The sequence below is a fragment of the Mirounga angustirostris genome, unplaced genomic scaffold (assembly GCF_029215605.1).
Source record: "Mirounga angustirostris isolate CCGP_5_RB_7025 unplaced genomic scaffold, mMirAng1.0.hap1 SCAF_3, whole genome shotgun sequence".
Classification (NCBI taxonomy): domain Eukaryota; kingdom Metazoa; phylum Chordata; class Mammalia; order Carnivora; family Phocidae; genus Mirounga; species Mirounga angustirostris.
This window is the reverse complement of record NW_026991711.1, coordinates 36,266,366-36,289,978: the sequence shown is the minus strand read 5'-3', so window position 1 is coordinate 36,289,978 and position 23,613 is coordinate 36,266,366. Positions and strand designations below refer to the sequence as shown.

The 23,613-nt window shown below is 36.5% G+C and overlaps 1 protein-coding gene across 2 annotated transcripts in view; it reads right to left on the bottom strand.

Moving 5' to 3' along the window:
- KLHL1 (kelch like family member 1) overlaps positions 1-23,613 on the bottom strand; it is a 360,073-nt gene that overhangs the window by 140,338 nt on the left and 196,122 nt on the right. For both annotated transcript variants that reach the window (XM_045867545.1, XM_045867546.1), the window contains one exon: positions 6,971-7,183. In XM_045867545.1, coding sequence (XP_045723501.1) covers positions 6,971-7,183 — 213 coding nt within the window. The remainder of the gene's footprint in view (positions 1-6,970; positions 7,184-23,613) is intronic.

Genomic DNA, 23,613 nt, shown 5'->3' with positions numbered 1-23,613 from the left:
TTAGGAATAAAGTATTTTTTAATTAAGGTACATGCATTGTTTTTTAAAGACATAATGCTATCGCATACTTAATGGACTACAGTATAGAGTAAACATAACTTTTATATGCACTGGGAAACCAAAAAATTCACTGGACTCACTTTATTGTGATATTCACTTTATTGAGGTGGTCTGGAACTAAAACCACAATATTTCTGAGGTATGCCTCAGAAATCTGCTATTTCTATATTTTTTAGAGTTCTTTTAACTTCCTACTTTCTAATTATTCCTTACTCTAAATCCTTTTTATAGTTAATGATTCTTTATATAAACTTTTCATGTTAAAATTTCACTGTGTTTTTGTTTCTCTTCATTGGGCTTTTGGCCGATAAACCCAGCCACCTACGGATTAATTTTTCTGTTCAGTTTTGCAGTTTCAAAGATTCTATGTATTTACTATTTTAAATTCCATTTTCCCTATTTGCTTAGCTCTATTCTATAGAAACTAATCTTGTCAAAGTTACCAATGACTTTCTTATCCTTAAATTCCTCAAAAGTCAATTATCGGGCATCATTCTATTTGACCTCTCAGCAGCACTTGATACAGCTGATCACTCAGTCCTCTCTGATGGTTTACTCCCTGCTCTCTGCACAGCAAGCTCCCTTGGTTTTTATTCTATTTGACTAGTGTCTTCATTTCAGTTATTACATTCTTTCTTTTTATCTCTAGTTTGGTAATAGTTCAATGCCCAGAACATCATTCTTCATTCTCTTTCTGTATATATGTATACTGACTTCTTTGGTGATACTATCTCATATCATGGCTTTAAATTATATCTATATGCCAACAATTTCCTAATTTATATTTCCTAGCGTACCTCCACAACACTTGAATGATGCATTCAACTGCCCACCCCACACCTCCACGTGAAGACTTAAAGAAATCTTTAAGTCATTGTTCCATAGTATCCTTCCTCAACTGGGGCTCAAGCCAAAAAACCTGGAATCATCTCTGATTCTTATTCTCCCATCTAATCGACTGTACTTTAAAATAGAATGAAAACACTTCTCATTATCTTCATTGTTACTACCTTATTACTCTTCGACTTCTCAAATATCTCACCTCTGCTATTGCTATCACCTCCTAACTGATTTCCGTTTTCTACTCTTGTTTCCCTGCAGTATACTCTCAACACAGCAACTAGAGAGTCCATTTAATTGTGTGCATCAGATCGAGCTCTCTGCTCAAAACTCTGCAATGGCTTCCATTACACTCCAAGGAAGTACCGAAGTCCTTACAATTGCTTACAAGTCATTCAATGGTTTATATCCTCACCTTCTCTAAATTTTTCTAACAACTCACCCCTTGGATCACTCTGCTTCAGCCACACAGGCTGCCTTGCTTTTCCTCAAAGAATTACAAGCAAAAATATTTTATAAAAATAGCAATGTTGAAAAGGGATTTAGGAACATATGTATTTTATCTATATCCCAAATAAATTACTTATCAAAATAATTTTATAAATGGATCAAGGTAAATTTCCTCTACTATAGCTTTACTTATTAGATGTGCCCACAGATCAGGAGTATTCTTTAGTGCCAGGATCCTATTTTCATCTCCAGATTTCATCTCTATAAACTTTAGTTACTAAAATATTAAAGTAGTTTCATCAGTTAATTGAGTTCCCCAAATCCTAAATTAAAATCACTGGAAATGGTTTAATGATTTAAATAGCTTTTGCTTCATTACAAACGTTCCACAATTTTTGTTAGTCCCCTTACAAATTATTATATCCTTTAATTTTATCATTGTTATATAAAATAGGCATGAATAAAAAATGAAATTCTTCTTTAATGTTTAATTGAGAAAAATAATTGTTCTTACACTGTGTGGCCTCTTGGTAATCGCTATCTATATTATATAATATGTACAAAAATGTTTATGAACTAATTTAAGTTCACGTTTTGTTTTTGTTTTTTTCATGAAATGGACTTTGTTTTCTGATTTATTATGTTAGCAATGAAAATGGAACAAATTTTTCTCGTAGCCAAGTTATTTTTATTTTTATTTATTTATTTATTTTTTATTTTTTAAAGATTTTATTTATTTATTTGACAGAGAGAGACACAGCAAGAGAGGGAACACAAGCAGGGGGAGTAGAAGAGGGAGAAGCAGGCTTCCTGCAGAGTAGGGAGCCCAATGCGGGGCTCGATCCCAGGACCCTGGTATCATGACCTGAGCCAAAGGCAGATGCTTAACAACTGAGCCACCCAGGCGGACGCTAAGTTATTTTTAAATACTTCATTGAATTAAAGGAATTCTGATGAATCTATGTTCTTTGAATATCCCTAATAAAGCAAAGAGATGAGAGAGTATATCCTATTCAATTTGCCTTCCCATTGTCCATTCAATAAGGGAATTTTAGTAAAGTCTGAATCAACATGCTCTTTATAACTGTGTTCCTAGTACCCACTGTTAGCTCCATCATAGTGCACTAATGTAGGTTTCTCTCTCATTTCAGGTAAATCTTATATCAAGAGATGGTAAAATGAAGCTAAAATTCCTAAGACCTAAAATAAACTTTCATTTGTTGATTCAACAAACACTTTCTGAGTACCAATTATGCCAAGAACTTTGTGAACAAGAACTTCAGGTCTGGTATTCTGAAAAATATAAGGAAATAGATAAAAACAGACTAAAACTAAGCAAGAAAATAGTAGGTGAAAGTGCTAAGAGCAGGACACATTGGATGTGGCATGTGACTAATTAGAAAGAGCAAGCCATGCTATGATAAAGTTGAACATTTTCTAGGCAGTAGAGGACAAGAAAAAGGGTGTGGTGGGCAGTTCATCCCAGTAGGTAGGAATATGTTATCAATGGCGTCGTATAGGATTGTCAAGGTATAGTAATAATAAAAATAGACTGACTTTCAGCCATTTATTATTGTCTTTAATTATCTATAAACTATGCCCCCCCTTTCATTGCTTACACCTGAGAAGACTATTCATATCACCACCATCCTCTTCCGCTGGCAGGCCTCTGATTCTAGCCCCCAGAATCGGCTAGTACAAATGTGCTATCGAAGAAATAAACCTGAATTGTACAAGAAACAGAAAGAATATCAGTGACCTTAGAGGGTACTAAGTGCTGGGAGGAGATTAGGTCAGGGAAGTAGTAATCATGGTACTGATATACACCTTGTAGGACAGGGATATTAGGATTTTGTCCTAAGGATATAAATCTTAAGTTTGAAATTAATGCATTCATACTTTAAAAGTTCTATCTAGTTGCTAGTTAGAAATTAATGCTATAGTTAAGCATAAAAGTTAGAATAACAGGTAGGAGACTATTCCAATAGTGCTGGAGAAGGATGGTGGTAGGTTATTTTAAGATGGGGCTGTAGAAAGACCGAGAAAAAAACAAAAAAGAAAGAAAGAACGAATTTAGGATCTAGTTTAGAATACAGCAAAAAGGACTTCCTAAGGAATTGAATATTAAATGCAATGCAAAGTAGAGAATTAAAAGTGATTCTAGAATTTAGGCATGAGCAACTAGATGGTTCCTAGGGCTATTTACTGAGAATGGGGGCAGGGAGGAAGTCTTGGGACTTTGAAATCTTCCATTTTGATCATGTGAAGTTTTGAATGGCTATTGGATATCTAGTTAGAGATGTCAAGTTGTTAACTGGGTATGTGTATCTATCTCTCAAGAAGAGTTTAGGGCTAAAGATATAAATTTGGAATTTATAATTGACTGCTATATAGTATTTAAAAGTATAGAAGAATGTTATTCTTTATGGAGAAAATATGGTGTCCTGGGGCATTGCAACATCAAAGAGTAGAAAAAATTAGCAGTAACAGTTGAGTAAGAGTGGCCAGATCAATTTTGTCAAAGCTGCTGGGAAGCCAAGTAAGATGAAAACAAGTGAGATGGGGAAAAGTATGACAGCATGGAGGTTTTGGGTGATTTGGAATAGTTCAAAGGACTGATTATAGTGGGTTGAAGAGAGAATGATGATTATTAATAAATATATAAATATTTTAAAATTTTATTTATTTAATTGACAGAGAGAGAGAGACAGCGAGAGAGGGAACACAGATGGGGGAGTGGGAGAGGGAGAAGCAGGCTTCCCGCCAAGCAGAGAGCCCAATGCAGGGCTCGATGCCAGGACCCTGGGATCATGACCTGAGCGGAAGGCAGTCGCTTAACCAACTGAGCCACCCAGGCGCCCCAATAAATATATTTATTAACTATAAATAATAACTATATGTTTTGCTCGAAATGGAAACAGAATTGGAACAGTTGGTAGGAATATGAGGAGTTTCGTTTTAATATGTTTGAAATAATAAATCTTTGCAAGTTAATTAGAATGATCCAATATGGAAAAAATTGATAATATAAAACATGGAAGGGTCACCAGTGTAGAGAAATTTCAGTGGCAAGACAGATGGGCTGCAAACCACAAGCAGTGGTCTCAGCCCTTGACAAAAGCAGAGACACTTAGAGCACTGTAGCAAGAAACAAAGGCTTTCAGATTAGGTTCTGACTTCTCTGCTCTTTTTATAGAAGATAGTAATGTGTGTATGTACAAGTTTGTGCTTGTGCATATCATGTTTTACATTATAACTCACTGACAAAAACTGTTGAAATAAGAAGTTTTTGTATTTTCTTAATGTTGTAACTTGAACTGTGAATGTCATCGTGGGTTAAATGATCATGAAACTAAATACTATTTAAGGTAAATCTGTAAGATTTTAGAAGCATATATTGCCCGTGCATTTCTGTTTTAAAGACGCTGTTTCTCAAGTTTCTTTTAGAGAAGAATAACATTATTCCACACTTTTATTTTATTCTTTTTTTTATTCCACATTTTTAAAAAACTATTATAGTCTAGTTTTGTAGAGAAGACTATTTCTTTGATGATGTCTGTATAATGATTAATTAATCAGACAGCAAGCAGATCAGAGAGAAAAAAAAAGAACAAAAACAAATTAAAAGGAAACAAAGACCAAAAATAGACTGTATTAATGTGTTTGATTAATTTTTACCTTTTTCGTTTGTAAGAGTTAAAGGTTCTTTTTTTGTTGTTTCTTTTTCCTTCGTAAAAATAAGATATATAATACACTAAATAGTGAACATTAATACTGACAAACGTGGAAAATTGTCAGATTTATCAGGAAGTAGTTTACCTATGCTTGCTTTGGAGAAGTAAAACCAAACAAAACATATAAATTACTCAGGAGTATAATTTATTCTGTATATCATACATTGTGATTTATGAATGTTCTTTTTATATTGATTTGTTGGTTGCCTCTAGGATATTGATGGAATCCTGTCTCACATTGAGGTCTTTCATCCATTTTTGAGTTTATCTTTGTCTATGGTGTAAGAAAATCATTCAATTTCATTCTTCTACATGTGGCTGTCCAATTATCCCAGCACCATTTATTGAAGAGACTGTCTTTTTTCCATTGGATATACTTTCCTACTTTGTCAAAGATTAGTTGACCATAGGGTCCATTTCTGGGCTCTCTATTCTGTTCCATTGATCTATATGTCTGTTTTGTACCATGCTGTCTTGATGATCACAGCTTTGTTTTTTTTTTTAATTTTTTTTTTTTTAAGATTTTATTTATTTATTTGACAGAGAGAGATACAGGGAGAGAGGGAACACAAGCAGGGGGAGTGGGAGAGGGAGAAGCAGGCTTCCTGCCGAGCAGAGAGCCTGATGCGGGGCTCAATCCCAGGACGCCGGGATCATGACCTGAGCCGAAGGCAGGCGCTTAACGACTGAGCCACCCAGGCGCCCCATGATAATCACAGCTTTGTAATATAGCTTGAAGTCAGGCATTGTGATGTCCCCAGCTTTGGTTTTCTTTTTCAACATTCCCCTGGCTATTTAGGATCTTTTCTGGTTCCATACAAATTTTAGGATTGTTTGTTCCAGCTCTGTGAAAAATGTCTATGTTATTTTGATAGGGATTGCATTGAATGTGTAGATTGCTCTGGGCAGCATACACATTTTAACAATGTTTATTCTTCTAATCCATGAGCATGAGATGTTTTTCCATCTCTTTGTGTCTTCTTCAATTTCTTTCATAAGTGTTCTCTAGTTTCTAGAGTACAGATCCTTTACCTCTGGTTAGGTTTATTCCTAGGTATCTTATGGGTTTTGGTGCAATTATAAGCGGGATTGATTTCTTAATTTCTCTTTCTTCAGTCACATTGTTAGTGTATAGAAATGCAACTGATTTCTGTGCATTGATTTTGTATCCCACCACATTGCTGAATTGCCGTATGAGTGCTAGCAATTTTGGGGTGAAGTCCTAGCCTCAACAATCAGACAACAAAAAGAAATAAAAGGCATTCAGATTGGCAAAGAAGTCAAACTCTCACTCTTTGCAGATGACATGATACCTTGTGTGGAAAACCCAAAGCTCCCCACATTTCAACTAACAGTTGGAATGGGTGGGCAGTGGTCTAAGGTACCAATTGCCACAACATCTATCAATGGTTAAGGCTATTTACTTATTATTGGCTAACAGTGTTCATTGGCCATTTCTATCCTGGGAGAAGATCCCCAGGCTCTAAGGATATCTGGCATCATAACCTAGGATGAAAGATTGAGAAAAATCCAGTGCTTGGATTCACAATTTATTCTTTGTTTAGTTACCTAAATGCATTTCTCTTCCTTTTTTTTTTTTAAAGATTTTATTTATTTATTTATTTGAGAGAGAGAATGAGAGAGAGAGAGCAGGAGAGGGGGGAGGGTCAGAGGGAGAAGCAGACTCCCTGCCGAGCAGGGAGCCCAATGCGGGACTCGATCCTGGGACTCCAGGAACATGACCTGAGCCGAAGGCAGTCGCTTAACCAACTGAGCCACCCAGGCGCCCTTAAATTATTATTATTATTATTTACATTTTGATGTTACTTTTAATATAGGATCTTTCAGTACAGAGTAGCTGTTAACACAGCATCATGTGCAATTACCTGTGGTGGAAGCAGTGGCAGTCTTATAAAGGCAAGAAGCATACTCAAGTCATTGCATCGCCTCTGCATGTCGTACTTGACCCACATCATTAATGCATGGAAGATGGTTTCTTCATCAGGAACATTTACATCATCGCTGGCCAGGAGTTTATGGAGCTCCTCAGCTGGAAGCAGTAAAAACTCTTGATTTCTCATAACTTCCATTATGTTTTCCTGCAGGGAGAAAACATCTTGGCATAAATTTGGCTTCACTTTGATTTTGCTGGGAAAGCATCTCAGAAAGAAATGAGAAAAGTCATCAATAACTTTTGTTCTCATTATAAAACAATCCTTGAGACTTAATCCTTCAGAAACTAGAAGCTGTTAAAATGAAAGCCTTGTGATTGTAATTGAAGTGAAAATGTATCAGATATAGCACGGATCTTATAATAACTGGAGGATTATACTGTTGAGCTTTGTGATGCAGGCAGAATGTACTAAGTGATTAAATGTTCAAGTTTCAAGTGGACTGCTGTGTAAGATTTGGTGACTGAAGAGAACAGCATTCAAATTTTTTAAAGCTTGACGACATATACATGAATCAGAAAGTGGGAATGAAATTACATAGGAAGTAAGTAACACTATAAGATGCATCATTGTTTACTTAGAAGGGAAAAAACAGGACAGATAGGCCATAGACTTCACAAAAGCACCTATGTTCCACCCTTTTATTATCTCTCATACCTCCCTCCTCTCATGACAGTTTCTCTGGATTAATTTAGTTTCCCATTTATTTTCTTCCAGATTGCTGCCATAACCTTCTAATTACTCTGCCTGACTCTATTCTTAGCCTCTTTACTGTATCCTCTATGATCATGCTAGAAAGATAGTTCTACAACATAAATTTCATGGCATTCCTCTAAAGTTTTTGCTTGGTTTAGTTTGGTCTCCTTTTGTCTTTGGTTCAAATCTCTTGGTTAAATACACTAATTCTTTATGATCTGACCTCTTCCTAAATTGAAGACTACACTTTTTAACCTTTCTTGTGTTCTATCTAGTCACCATTACTTACTCTTTCAATTTGCCATCCTGTTTGACATGTCCCCCCCCTCACTCATCTATTGCTTAAAATGACTTTTATGCACCTTGTTTTCCTAATTTCTGCCATTTTCCAAGACTCAGTTCATATGGAACTCTCGAGCCCTCTGTCCACTCACATTGGATCTGGCTACCCCATCCACCATGCGTGCACAGTGCATGGTATTTATATCTCTGAGACAGTAGTTACCAAACTGTGGCCTAATCTTCAGTGCCCTTAGGGGTCTTATCACAAACTTTAAGCTCCTTGAGACAACCACCTTGACAATTAGCTTGCATATCTCAATCCTGGAACACAGCAGGTGAACAGTACATAGTTATTGAATAGATGTGTTGGTGATCTTTGTGGAGAAAAATAAAATTTTGGGAATAGTGCACAGCAGTGCGGTGGTTTTCAAACACACTTTTAAAATGACTTGTCAAAAACCTTCTTATGTGCTAGCAGAGAGGCTTTGGTGGCAGATATATGGTTAGAGAAGACAGAGATCTGACTGACCCCCTCTTTTGTTCCACCTCCCTTCCCGCCCCGTGTCTCAATTCCAAGGAAGATAGAAGTGAGGTTTCTCAGATCATAGTTTTCAAGGCACAGTTGTGGTAGAAATCCCAATACATGCCTATTGTAGGAAAAAACCTGAAACAGATGGAACTAGATCTCTTCCCCAAAAGGCATTATGACTATGCTACAATGCTAATGTTAAGTAGCAGATTCAGCCCGTGCCCGTTAAGCTGTATGTCAGAGCAGATCCGAAACCTATTTTCTAAAAGAGACCTGACCCACCTTTTGAGTATATCCTTGGAACTGAATCCAAGGCTTGAGGTGCCTTCAGCTGTCACAAAAGAATGTCAACTTTTACTTTCATTCCGGTCATTTGTCCTATTTATTTACATTTGATTGACATTGAAGAATAGCTGATTTCCTGGAAATTTTTGTCCCCTGTGTTTCCTCTGTGCCTAATACAAGTACTGTGTAAATTATAGATGTCCAATATCTATTTAGTGAGTTAGCCAACTGAGTGTTCTGAGATGTGGGGCCACTAAATTTCTCTAAAGGACTCTAGTAAGATAAAGATGTTTTTGAAGAATCTTTGAAAGATTTTTTGTCCATCCATTTTTCCAGTTACTGAAAAATCTATGCCTCTATTAAACCACACACAGAATTGTAGTGCTAAACCATCAGTATATAGTATGGGGTACCATAAAAAAAAAAAAAAAAGCAGGTCTATGAAACTCTTAGTGGTGTCTATCAAAGATATTGTTTAAGACATATTTCGTTATATTTTACGTGGCCTCTTTATGATGACTTGGGAGAAATTTCTTGTGGGTTTTAGTAGCAAGAATAATTGCACTTCTCCTGAGTAAATTGGTTTGCTTTTATCATGGATGCTGTAAATTATGAAATTGATCAGATTTCTCCTTTTATTTGGCCTCTAGAAAACTTAGAGTTAAATTGAAATCTATCTGTTAGGAAGGCTATAGCCTTTTATAGTTTGATTTCTTCTTCAGACAGCTCCAATAATAGTTTCATTTAATATCGCTACAGCAGATTTTATTTTTTTTCTTTTATCCCTGCATCTGATTTAGAGCATATTCCTATAATTTTATATCTTTGCAAGCCATACTACATGTTTGGGAATAAGCCATGTGGTTTGTAAAAACTGCTATAAATAAACTGGACATTGGGAGCTAATATCAGATATTATTGGATCTCTCATACTGTCCACATATTATGTAGTTTATTATGAACTTTATGTATTTTGGATTTCTAAAGTTCTCTTTGCTCTTTGTTTGTTTGTTTTCTCCATCAAGTCTCCTTTTCATGATACCCTGCCTAATATTTTCCTGTTTTTTGCAATCTCGCTTCTGCAAACTGTTTTAATTTCATTATGTTCGATTCACTAAAGAAAAAACAAAGTCACGCCAGTTTCCTTAACATTACTTGTGCACTTCAGCTAACTCCTCATGTGAGAAGACCAAGTGGGGAGAGGCATCAAAATTCTTTGGCCTATTTACCTTTTGTACAATAACTTTAATTTATTCAATAATTCATTCTATATAGATTTCCTGAACACCTAACATATGGTCCTGGATAACTGTAGCGAGGAGAACAAAATGGATTTGCATCAAAAAGCTTACCACACATGGGACACCTATAAAATGTGCAGTGCTTAGGAAATGACTTGTCAAATCTGGAAAAGCAGGTTTTTCAAATGGACCTAGAATATTAGGTAGGAGGTAGCTTAGGAAATGGGAAATGGAAAGATGTAGTATTATGACCAGGGGAAAGCATATAAACAAAGACATAATAGCAGGTAATATAGTATAAAGGGCCATATTTGGTGTGTCAATTTGATTAAGAATGAGCACAGAAAAATTGTGAGAAATAATACTGATAGTGTAATTTAGACCATATAGTGAAATAAATTTATTCTACAACTTTGACAGTCTCTCCATTAAATGGGAATATATCTCTATATATATCTTTTACACATAGATTGAACTATTTATTATAAAGGAAATTTTAGCACTGAACTTAAGTTGCCACTACCTAAGTCACAGCAATCTTTATTAATTACAAGACTAAATTCTACTATCTTTCCTACTTCATAATACTTTAAATAATTTTGCTAGCTATAAAAAATACACAATTTTGTTTTCTAAGCAGAATTTTCTTACCTATTGTTATTTATTTCCTGAATTTGACATAAACATTCTAATATTAATTTTTCTCCCTTAATTATATTATTGTCTTCCTCTTATTATTGGTAACATATCAATAATTTAAAATTCCAGTAGAAATTCATTTTTCTACATTATTTTAAAAGTTAGCTAACAATTAATGGTAATAATAGGTCAAGCAGAATATAAGTGAATCCATTCAATTATCATATTTTAGTTATTGATTTACTTTAAAATATGGGTATTAAATTGTAGTAAAATATTTCATTAATGTTCAAACATAAACTTTAACAGTGTTTACTTCATTAACAGCTACTACAAATACAATACATTATACACTATATGGTTAACTCAAAGAAACTGCTTTGCTATGAATGTCTACTGAATTAAAATCTATATTTCACCACCTTGCACTTTTTGACCAGAGGTCAGTTAGAAGAACCTTCTAATCACTGCCTTAAACATTATGTTGGGAAGGTCAATCCTTTGCCAGACCACCACAGAATCTCTGGTTTGATTACAAATCACCAGAGGCTATGGAATTCATTTAATTGCCTATCTAAAAAGTTATTGGTTAGAAAGATGTATTCTTAGGAGGCCCATACTATCAAATAAATGGAAAACTGAAAGGTAAGCCTGAGAATTGCCCTACATCCTCTGATTGAAGCTTATTATATAAGTATGAAAATGTAAATTTTGGGTCTAAAGTCTGAATTATAAAACTATAATTCCTTGCATCCTTTGCAAGGAAATTTTTGAGAGTTTCTGATATATGCATGATTCTACTATTGTCAAGGACAAGATTGAAAAATGCATATCTTGACTTCTGAAGCAGAAGTTACATCATGTACCAGATTGAGTAGTGTCTCCCAAAACTTCACACCCACTTGGAACCTCATAATGTGACCTTATTTAGAAATAGGGTCATTGCAGATGTAATTAGTTAAGGCCATACTGGATTAGAGTGGACCCTAATCTAATTATTGGTGTGTTAAAAGACAGAAACAGACACACAGTGATGAGAACACCATGTGAAGACAGAGGTGACAGAGGGAAGAAGTCATGTGAAAATAAAGATAAAAAATCATGCTGCCACCAGCCAAGGAATGCCAAGGATTGTTAGGAACCACCAGAAGTTGGAAAAGGCAAGAAAGGATTCTTCCCTAGAACCACCAGAGAGAGCATGGCTCTGCTCACATCTTGATTTCAGACTTTTAGCTTCCAGAACTATAAGAGAATATTTTTCTGTTGTTTTAAGCTACCTAGATCTTAATACTTTGTTATTGCAGCCCCAGAAAAATAATAAATATCATGAGAAAGTAAAAAAAAAAAAAAAGTTATGTTAAAAACTCTCACATAAACTTAAGAAAGTATGATAATTAGTCCCAATCTTTTATTTAAAAAAAAAAGATTTTGGGGTGCCTGGGTGGCTCAGTCTTTAAGCGTCTGCCTTCGGCTCAAGTCATGATCCCAGGGTCCTGGGATCGAGCCCCACATCGGGCTCCCTGCTCCCTGGGAAGCCTGCTTCTCCCTCTCCCACTCGCCCTGCTTGTGTTCCCTCTCTCGCTGTGTCAAATAAATAAAATCTTAATAAATAAATAAATAAATAAATAATAAAATAAAAAGATTTTATTTACTTATTTGAGAGAGAGAGAGACAGAGATAGGGAGATAGAGCACAAGCTGGGAGGAGAGGGAGAAGCAGGCTCCCTGCTGAGCTTGGATCCTGACACGGGGTTCGATCCCAGGACCCTGGGGTCATGCCCTGAGTCAAAGGCAGACGCTTAACTGGCTGAGCCACCCAGGCGCCCCAGTCCCAATTTTTTAAATTATAATTTCTTTCTAGGCTCTTTATTTTATAGAATGATGCCTTTAAGAAATAATACATTTCCAATGATCCAAAGGAGTGTTAGGGACAGGAAAACGTGGTCTAGTGTTAAGATCCGGATCTCTCTCTCTCTCTCTCTCTCTATCTATCATCTATCTATCTATCTATCTATCTATCTATCTATCTATCTATCATCATCTATCTATCTATTCCTATATATATTCCTATGCCTCTAGAATTTCAAATTTCTAAAAGTACAGGGTGGGGAGAGACACCTCTTCCAGGTATCAAGGGCTTCGTGTATCAGGTACCTTAAAGTTGCTATACTGATATATTGGTGTTAAGCCTAACCTTTTCAGGTTAAAACCAATTTTCCCTGGCTTTTGATTATTTGCTTCATCTGAATTTTTAATTTTTAATACCTGTGTTAAAGTTGCTCTCTGAACTCTTGAATACTACCTTAGAGTTCAAAGGGAACAGACACTCTTTATGAGAGTCACATCTTGTTATTTTATAGATGAGAATGTAGAGCCTGGAGGGGCTCATACATAGTCAAAGTAAGTCTAGGATTAGGAATTCAGTCTCTTGTCCTATTACATTACCTGGACTATTTATCCTTTGGTTAGGTTCCCCTTCTGGTTCTCCTTTGTTCATCTACTTTAGATTTACTGTCTTACTTTGATCTCTGGAACATGTATGCACTCTGATTCTTAAGTGTTCCCCTGAACCTGTTTCCACCTCTTTCTTGATACCTCTGAGTTCCATGATGTGGCATGGTGATTATGGAGAGTCAACATATTACTACTGACTTGGAAAGCTGGTCAAGATTTAGATCCCAACCTTGCTATCCACTGGTTGTGTGATGAAGAAGATGGATTCTTTGTCTATAAATGGGATAAAAATAGTATCCACTGTAAAGCACTGTTGTGAAGATTAAGTGTGAAGATTAAATTAAATTTACTGTTCTTAGAGAAGGATCTGACACCCAGCAAGTGTGACAGAGGCATTAGCCATTACTATTCTGCATCTGAGCCTACCCTTTACTTCAGCCTCCTACTGTTAGATGTATTGTCTATATTCACATTTCTCTATCTTCCCTATTTTCTTTACTGATTATTTAGTCAACAAAACTTCGAGTATTTTTTCATCGCCTACTATATTTGTCAGATCAAAGAATACCGAGACTAAAAAAGGAAAGTTCTGGCTCCTAAGAAACGTACTTTCTAATGAGAAGGAAAATATGTTATAAGAGAAATATATGCATTTTGTGAGGAGAGAGAAAAAAATGGGGAATTTAATGAAGTCAAAGGTATAAGAATGAAAGTGGAATACAGGAGGCCAAGTTGGAGTTTGAGTGAGGAGATACTCACCTCTCCTCTCTAGAATAGCAATTCCCCAAACAAGGAAATGTGTCTCAAGGAATCATAGATTCACAGAGCACCAAAGAAATGTTGCTGGCATATGGTCTAATTCTCATATCATTCTCTATCAGGTTTTTTATTTTATTTTTTTTAAAGATTTTTATTTATTTATTTGTCAGAGAGAGAGAGAGAGAGAGAGCACAAGCAGGGGGAGCAGCAGAGGGAGAGGGAGAAGCACACTCCCCACTGAGCAGGGAGCCCGATGTGGGACTCGATCCCAGGACCCTGGGATCATGACCTGAGCAGAAGGCAGACGCTTAACGACTGAGCCACCCAGGCGTCCCACTACCAGGTTTTTTAAAAACAGGAATTTTTATGACCTCGTATAATCTCAAATTGGAAACAATCTTTGAAGTTACTTAGTTAAATGTATACTCCATATACTTTTCTGTGCACTGCTTACCCAGGGAGTATTTTCAATGATAGGAAACCCATTACCCTATAAGAAAACCCATATCAATGCTGAATAACCCTGTCAGAAAATTACCCTCATTCTGAAGTAAAATTTGCCTTCTTATAATTTTCTTACATTAATTCCAAGGCAAATCTATTTTTCTATTCTATTGATCAGCTATTTGAATATTGAGGGTTTTATTTTTTCTCTCTTCTATCATGCCTTTTAAAGGCTAAAGAACTATCATTCTTTAATCTCTCTAAAGGATATTAATCTTCAAAACCAGAAAATGATGCTACAGTAAAAGATACAATCTTTGCTGAATTTCCCCTGAAATACCTACATTCTTTTCTTTATTCCTTCCGCAATGAGAACAAATAAAACAAACATAAAAAAATATTCTTACAGACTTTGTATTGTTTATTTACATACAACTTTTTAATCTTTCCCAAGGACATTTTCCAAATAAATGCAGGAAAAACAAATGTTAAGCAATCACTGTATAAAAATCTAATTTCAATCATATATATGTTTTTGTATAGGTGTGTATATATAATAAACATCTATAATTACTATTATTTAGATAATAAAACAAGGAAAAGAAATGTTCAAAGAGTTGTCAATGTATATAACAGTGTTTTTCTTGTCAGTTTTGTCAGTGCTTAGGAAATGACTATGGAATAGAATTCTTTACGTATTTGAATTATATATCAGATCCTTTCTTTTTTTTTTTTTTTAAAGATTTTATTTATTTATTTGACAGAGAGAAGGAACACAAGCAGGGGGAGTGAGAGAGGGAGAAGCGGGCTTCCTGCTGAGCAGGGAGCCCGATGCGGGGCTCGATCCCAGGACCCCGGGGTCACGACCTGAGCCGAAGGCAGACACTTAATGACTGAGCCACCCAGGCGCCCTATCAGATCCTTTCTTTTTTTTTTAAAGATTTTATTTATTTATTTACTTGAGAGAGAGAGAGAGAAACAGCATGAGAGGAGAGAGGTTCAGAGAGAGAAGCAGGCTCCCCGCTGAGCCGGGAGCCCGATGTGGGACTCGATCCCAGGACTCCAGGATCATGACCCGAGCCGAAGGCAGTCGCTTAACCAACTGAGCCACCCAGGTGCCCCCAGATCCTTTCTTAATAATAAGTGTATTGTAATGGCCACAAATGTTTTGGTATATATATACATATATCATCTGAGTTTTCTTTAGCTACAGGAAAATGATCAAGATCCAAATCTGTCAGACTAAAGTGAACAGTTGCCAGTTTTATTGGTTCCTTTTCATTTATTAAGTGTGGTTACTTCATTGGTAGCAACTCTTTCCCCCCCCAAAAAATATTAGAGTATCAGTGTTAAAATGAAGCATTTTATAACAATTCCAAAACTGTGTCCAGTCTCAGAAATTATTTCTGATGGTCATCTTTCAAGATTATCGTATGGAACAAAGATAATTCTGTTATTTTAAGTTCCTTAAAAAATGTATGAGTCTATGACTCATATATTATGACTTTGCCTTTTCTGACAAAATGTTGCTAAAGAGGTAAAATAACTTAGAAATTATAGTGGAAAGAGCAGTAATTCTTAGGTCAGAAGGACTGGAGAAACATCCCATTCCAATCAATACTCTCTGGTCAGGATTTCCCAGGCAAAGGCACTTCATTACTCCAACATATTATCTCTTCACTTTGAAAATGGGTTTTGTAACAACACCTAGTCTGTAAACCTTTTCTGATTTGCTTTTGAGCACATTGAGCTTAGAAGGAAATAATTCCTAAACTTTACAATGTTATGCAAACTAAACAATTATTTTCCTGGGATTCTTTAACACTTGTAATAATTTGGTCTACTTTTGATACTGGAGATATACTGTTTGAAAACACAAATAGGCAATATATGTTATCTACTAACACGCAGAAGAGGGAAGAAGGGAGCACATACAAATCATTTACAAACTTCACTACCAAAAATACAGCCCAGTCAGCTAAACAGTTCTGCTTCCATTTTTTTTGGTTTAACAGAAAAGTAACTAACCATTCCCAAACATATGAATTGCTTTGCAAACTGTGTAATCCTATGCATGCATAAATTATTAGAGTAGTAGTATTGATTTTATAATTTAATATTAGGAACATTTACTCCTTGATGAAGCCCAAACCTATCTGCCCCTCCACCTTTCTTCATAAATTGCTCTGCATCAGTATTTGCTTAGTTTCTTTTAGGTATCTTATAGAAATCATTGAGAATGGCAGCAGATGGAAAAGTTAGGAGGAACGTGAAAATCTCTGCACAATCTTTATGAGAGGCACATATTTGTGCCAGCCCAAGAAGAAATGGTATCATTGCCAATTAAATCAGGAGGCAATAGCATACCTAAGAATTCAGAGCTGTTTCTTTTCACTGCAGCCAAGTGTCCAGGACACCTGATCATATAAACTTTTTCTTAAAGGAGTTACAATGCCCCAGAAGAACATAAAAATAATGATCCTCTACAACTTTGCTAGAAAAACAGAATTTTAACACAAGATAATATTTCTGTTTTCCTTGCAAGGACATCTTGCAGAAAATTGACTATAAGAATCTTCTTTGGTGCGTAAAAATGTATATTTTATCAGGTAGTGCTCATTTTGTGCTTACAGAAAATTTAAAGGAAGCTTAACCCTTATCTTAACAGAAAATAAATTTTTTCAAACCAAAAAGGATTGTTTGTCAACCTGTATTTATATAGTCTTTTGTTCTTATGTTTGTAAGCATAAATGATTCATCAGGAAAGCCTGGTATATGCATAATCTAAAATAGCCAAACAGTTGGGGTAAAAAGTATGTGCAGAAAAAAAGGAAAGAGTGAGTATGGAAGTTGCTTATATAACCACATTGATTAGTTTGCAGTTAAAAACAGCATTAGCATTCTGCATCAAAGAATACATTACAATTTTGCAATCGTAAGGTCTAAATGGTCTCTACAGAAGCATGTAAAATTTTAATTATAATTTTGCATTCATTTATTGCTTAATAAAAGGATTTAGACTATTTTCCTTTTGGGGTGGGCTAATTTACTAGCTGCTTACAACCCACGTTAAAAATCACAGCACAGGGCGCCTGGGTGGCTCAGATGGTTAAGCGTCTGCCTTCTGCTCAGGTCATGATCCTGGAGTCCCGGGATCGAGTCCCGCATCGGGCTCCCTGCTCAGCGGGGGGTCTGATTCTCCCTCTGACCCTCCCCCCTCTCATGTACTCTCTCTCTCATTCTCTCTCTCTTAAATAAATAAATAAAATCTTAAAAAAAAAAAAATCACAGCACAGGGCACCTGGGTGGCTCAGTTGGTTAAGCGACTGCCTTCAGCTCAGGTCATGATCCTGGAGTCCCAGGATCGAGTCCCGCATGGGGCTCCCTGCTCGGCAGGGAGTCTGCTTCTCCCTCTGACCCTCCCCCCCTCTCATGCTCTCTCTCTCATTCTCTCTCTCAAATAAATAAATAAAATCTTAAAAAAAAAATCACAGCACAGTATATTCTCTTATATTTAACCTATTTTAAAATTTTTAAACAGTGGACATAATTGTAATCATTGTCAAAAAAATCAAGTAAAAATCAAAAGCAATCATAGCTTGCTTTTTTTTTTCATTCTTCCCATGAAAACTGTAAAAGGAAATGAGTGAAAGAGTATACTTTCTGTAAGATAATTGGAATAAAGAGGATAATCCCCTTAGTAGTTATATGTGTATAATAAATTTTCCTCCAGTTTGCCAAATAATTTAGTGCATGCCATTATCTCTCAGCAAATAAAAGAACCATTAACTACATTACAACATGTATGTTTACATATAATGCATTAAATATGAAAGTTGGTGCCAAACATATTTCCATGGAATATTATTATATTTTATAAATAAGGTGCAGTAAAAAGAGTCAAGTACTACCATGAATCCCAGATAATGAGTAAGTGGCTAACATAAATAAATTTTCTTCATTCCTACATTCCTCCACCCTGAATTTTAGTGGAATCCCATAAAAATTACTAGAAGGTGAGTGATAATCTGGATAGATGGTAATTCAACCAAAAGCATTACACATAGCTCCAAACTTGTAATATGACCAATCATGTTGCAAATATTTTTAATTTGTGATAACAGGAAAGTCACAGCAAAGATTTAAATTTATCATTGTGTATTAAGAGCTTTAGGACATATCAAGTGGATAAAATCATGTGGTCTGTTATCTAAAAATGCTTGATAGAAAACTATACAACTTTTTATATAAATTACATTACATATATATATAATTTTAACAGGACATTTTAACTCAGTGTTTGTCGAAGAAGGGCAAGTGGGATCTTGTGGGATCATGTGTGGAGAACTTAACACTACCATAAGGCCCTGCCTGATCTCACTCCCACCAGCCGCCCTACCTCACTTTTCCCTTTCCGCCTGCCTTAGGATGTTATTATAAGACCTATTTTAAGAGTAGTCATAGGATTAAGAGTTTAAGTATTTAAGGCTGGTGTCCTACTACATGGCAGCTGAGGGAATCAAAACAAAATAAAGACACTAAATAATAAGTAAAAAATATTGGCCAGGATGGAGGAATGTAGGAATGAAGAAAATTTATGTTGGTCACTCCCTCATTATCTGGGATTCAGTATACTGGCTAAGAGTTTAATAGTGAATGTGGATGCTACCCTGAAGTCTGTAGGTGATTATGCCTTGCTGTAAATGAGTTGGAGATGCTAGAACTTTATTAGCATATTATTGAGGAAGACAACAGAAGTCAGAAGGAGGTGGAAATATTAAAATGGATTATTTAGGGACGCCTGGGTGGCTCAGTCAGTTAAGCGTCTGCCTTCAGCTCAGGTCATGATCCCAGGGTCCTGGGTTGAATCTTCACATCGGGCGCCTTGCTCATCGGGGAGCCTGCTTCTCCCTCTCCCTCTGCTGCTCCCCCGTGCTTGTTCTCTCTCTCTCTCTCTCTTGCAAAAATAAATAAATAAAAATACTTTAAAAAATAAAATAAAATGGATTATTTAAAAGAACTGAAAATCTCTTCATTTTATGCTTCTTGGAAGGGCCCAAAAAATGATGCTGAAGGGGACACCATTATGTGGAGATGGCCGGAATTAGACATGGGAGGTGCTGTCATCTTCCTGGAGTTGAATATCACTGGAAATATTGATATTCCAGAATGGAAGAATCTAGATGGAAGCAGTTAATCATCAGAAGCAAGACACGTATAATAAAAATAAAGAGCAGGGAGGCCTGCATGTCATATAGATTTCCTAGATCCCTGAGAATCTGTGGAATTGATCTTCAAGTATGTTGGGGTGAGACTGATGGGCTTTTCCTCAGGGTATTGCTTCCTTTGAGGAGGAAGAAAACTTGATAGCTGGGGATAAGGTAGTGGATATTAGCTACTGAAATGACAAGTTCTAGTCCGTACAATTTCTAGATCACTATAGGTACACAGATTCAGAAGCTACTAACTCAAGGGGGAGAATGAGAGCCCTTGAGAAGTATACCACCACAGGTGTATACAAGAAATTTCCCTCTGATCCTTCCCTCAGTGGATCTGCAGCCTTTGCTAGGATCGATGAGCACTGAGAAAGGGAAACTGGATACCTCGGAGGACTGTTTGATAAGAGGTTTGTGGTGACATTGAAATGCCATAATGGCTTTTTGGGTAGAGTGGGGCCAATAGAAGCTGCATGAAAATGCAGTTTTGTCTCAGTGTGGTTCTATAGACCTTCTCTGTGAGTATCTTCTGAGATATAAATGTGTAATTAAGATATGCTAACAGTTGGCAGACCTCTCTCATTAATTCCCTGATGTGTTAGAGCAGTGGTTCTCAAGTTTTTGAATGTATCAGAATCTCCTGGAGGCAGGGCTGGCTACATGATTTGTGAGGCACAATGCAAAGTGGATGCAGAGCCTCTTTTTCAAGGAGCATGAAAAAATGCTATAAAAGGTACATACAAAGCTTTTTCTTTTCTTCCACCGTCTTACTTTTTATTTGTCTTTGGTGCTTTTTATTTGTTATTTAATTTCATTCTTAATAAAATAAAATAAAATTTTAAACCATTAGCATGAATTTTTCTATCCATCCTTATATTGTACAATGCTAGTTTTAAATGCCAATAGCAGAGAACTGAAGTCATATGCAGAAACACCAAAATTACAAAATTTGTACTTTGTGACTCATCTCTGAAGAGTGTCTAGAGTTGGCCAGAAGAAATAAACACAAGCCAAACTCAGGAAGGATTGGAAAGAGGAAGAGTGCCTCCCCTCAGGCATGGAGCCAGACCTAGGTAGTGCTCCCAGGTATGGGACAACCCTCCTAGTTGCCAGGGGCATTATTATCCAGCTACTGACTACAGAAATGCTTTCTTCTCAATTCTCATTATCAGGAAAGAACAAAAGAAGTTTCTTTTTACACCACAAAGGTGGCAGTACATTTTTATAATCACAGAACTCTTGTTATAACTATTTTCTGTCATAATAGGGTCTTCAAAAACCTTGACTGTCCTGACATTCACAGAGCATCACAGGTAGCCACCTTATTGATATCATCATACTAATGAGATTCGGTGACGAGGAAGTGGCAAATATTTTGGATAACCTAGCAAGACTCATGTATGCCAGAAGGCAATGGCTAAATCCCATGAGTTTTCAAGGATCTGCTGCATCTGTGGATTTTTCAAGAATCTTATAGTCTGGAGTATAGCAGGAGACCTTCTCTAGATAGCAAGTCATTGTCCTTCATACATCTAACCACTGAAAATGAAGCACATTTGTTAGGTTCCTCTGAATTTTTTAAAGCACATGGGAATATGACGCAAATCTATATGTTGGTTGGCTATATGTTTCTAATGGGGCTAGAGTATGCAAGTCCCAGTTTCTGTGTAAGCTTCCCTCCATTTGTACCATCTGACCAGTCATTCAGTTAGTTCTGGAAGTAGCCATGGTGGATAAGAATGTTGGGAAGAGAGTCTGTCAAGTCTCAGTGATAAAATCATGGTTCCAACTTCTAAAGGACTGTAGCAAGACCACCCACTGCAATCAAGAATTGTTCTCTGTTCGAAAAAACAACTCTTGGAACACTGTTGGGCTCAAGTGATGACCGAGGATTTAACCATGGAATATCCAGGGATTATGAAAATTGTTTTGGTGTTACTAAGTCCACTGGATGGTAGTGAGAAGTAATCATAGAAACCATCCATTGGAGAGTGCAAATTTCCAATGGAAGCGTTGAACTTAAACCAGGCTCGAGGAGGTTAAAAGACACTAATAATTGCATGCCTATTTCTCAACTCATGCATATGGCCTCAGAGCTTCCTTACAAAGGCATTTATGAAAAGGAAAAGAATTCAGTGTTAGTTTAGAAAAGGGTTGGCATGGAATCCCTGTGCTAGCCAGGACAGTGATGAATTTTTTCATAAGCAAAGCTGTGGACAGTATACTTAGATGCCTACTTTGTATGAAGAGAGAGAGATGGTATAAGTCATACATGGACTTCTGAGCACTGGCAAATAACCTGACTAGTTGGTGAGAAGCCTGAAAGGGAAAAATCAGTGGCAAATATAGTTGGAGTAATCTTCTATCAGTAAAACCCCTGGAGTGATTATAAAGTAAGAATCTTTCTTGAATACTCAGCAGGGAGCATCCATTGCAGAGGAGGCTTTCAACATTCAGGTACACACATTACTTATACCATGGACATGAGCTATCTTCTTTCCTTAGCCATCTCAGTGTTACAGTGGGCCCATAAAAAGATGACCATGATAGCAAAGATAGAAATTATACACAGGTCAACAAAGCTGATCTAGTTGTATCATAGCTAATTCCTAATATGGCACAATTCTTTGGAGAAGACAAGCTATCTGGTGGAAAAGTGGATTATAGATCCACTTCTACATTGCAGGAAGCAGACATTCATAATTTCTGGAGTTGACACATGCTCTGGACATAGGTTTACATCTTTGGCTCCTCAGCACCATCCAGTGTCTTGGAGAATTCCTAATCCAGTTATACAGTATGACTGACAAAAGTATGACTGACAAAATTTCCTTAGAAAAAAGGAACCTATTTTATGGCAAAGGCAATACAACAATCTCGTGTTCAGGATAGGCTCCTGAACACGAGATTCATTGGTCTTACCATATCCCCTATAAATATCTGGCATGAAGAATGGTAGAACAGCATGTCCAAGGCTTGGATAAAGCACCAGCGTTGGGCATAGCATCAAGCATGGTTGGGGTATGGTACTCCAAAATACAGTATATGCATTAAATCAATGCTGATATTTAATTCTGCATCCCCACTTGTTAGAATTCATGGGTTAGGGGTATAAAAAAATTGGGATTAGCTTCTCTCACTGTTACTCCCAGTATCTCACTTGTGAATGTGTGTTTTACTTCTCTATAACTTTAGGATTTGTTAGGCAAGAGATCCTGGGTCCTAGTGGAGGGGGTACTTCTGCCCCCTGAGTAGACAAGGTAAGTTTCACTGAACGAGAATGTGGGATTATTGACTGGCTAAGCAGAGCTGGCTAACACAATTTTGAAGAGAGAGGGAGAGAGAAATAAAGCAGTGATACAAATTTTGAATTCTGAAAACAGAAGGTGTGTTGGCAGATAATTTTTTCCCATTTATCCCCTTGATGGACAGATCTGAGCCATAGTGGGGCTCCACATGGTATGTTTGGGAGACACTTCTCATTATTAAACTACCCATTGTGTTTGACTGTTAGGCTGTGAACAGCTCACAAATGTACTAACTGATATTTGCTTTCCCTCTTTCCTAACCTACTTTCCCTTTTCTCCTCAATTTTGCAACCCTGAGATTGTATATCCCAATAAAACCTTGGCCTATTAGTTCTGTGCTGGATTCTGTTTTCTAGTGAAAACAAAGATCTTTTCTCTTTGAAGTGAAGTAATTAAGCAGTAATCCGAATATCACCATAAACACAAACCAGAAACTCACGGATTGTATTTGTCAGACAGTTACTGAAACCCAAGTTCAGCTGCCCATTGCTAGAAAGGCCAATACTCAAGAGACAGGTTTTGATTGGAAAGGTATATGAGCTTTAATCAGGAGGCTGGCCACCTGGGGAGAAGGTGGGTTCTTGTCTAAAGGCCAACTCCCCAGGTTTGTGTGGCCCAGAGATTTTTAAAGACGTTTAATCAGGTAAAGGAGTGCAGTGGTCTGTAACATTACCTGATTAAGTGCAGACTCAATGATGTCAGCTATAGGGTTATTTCAGTGCTTG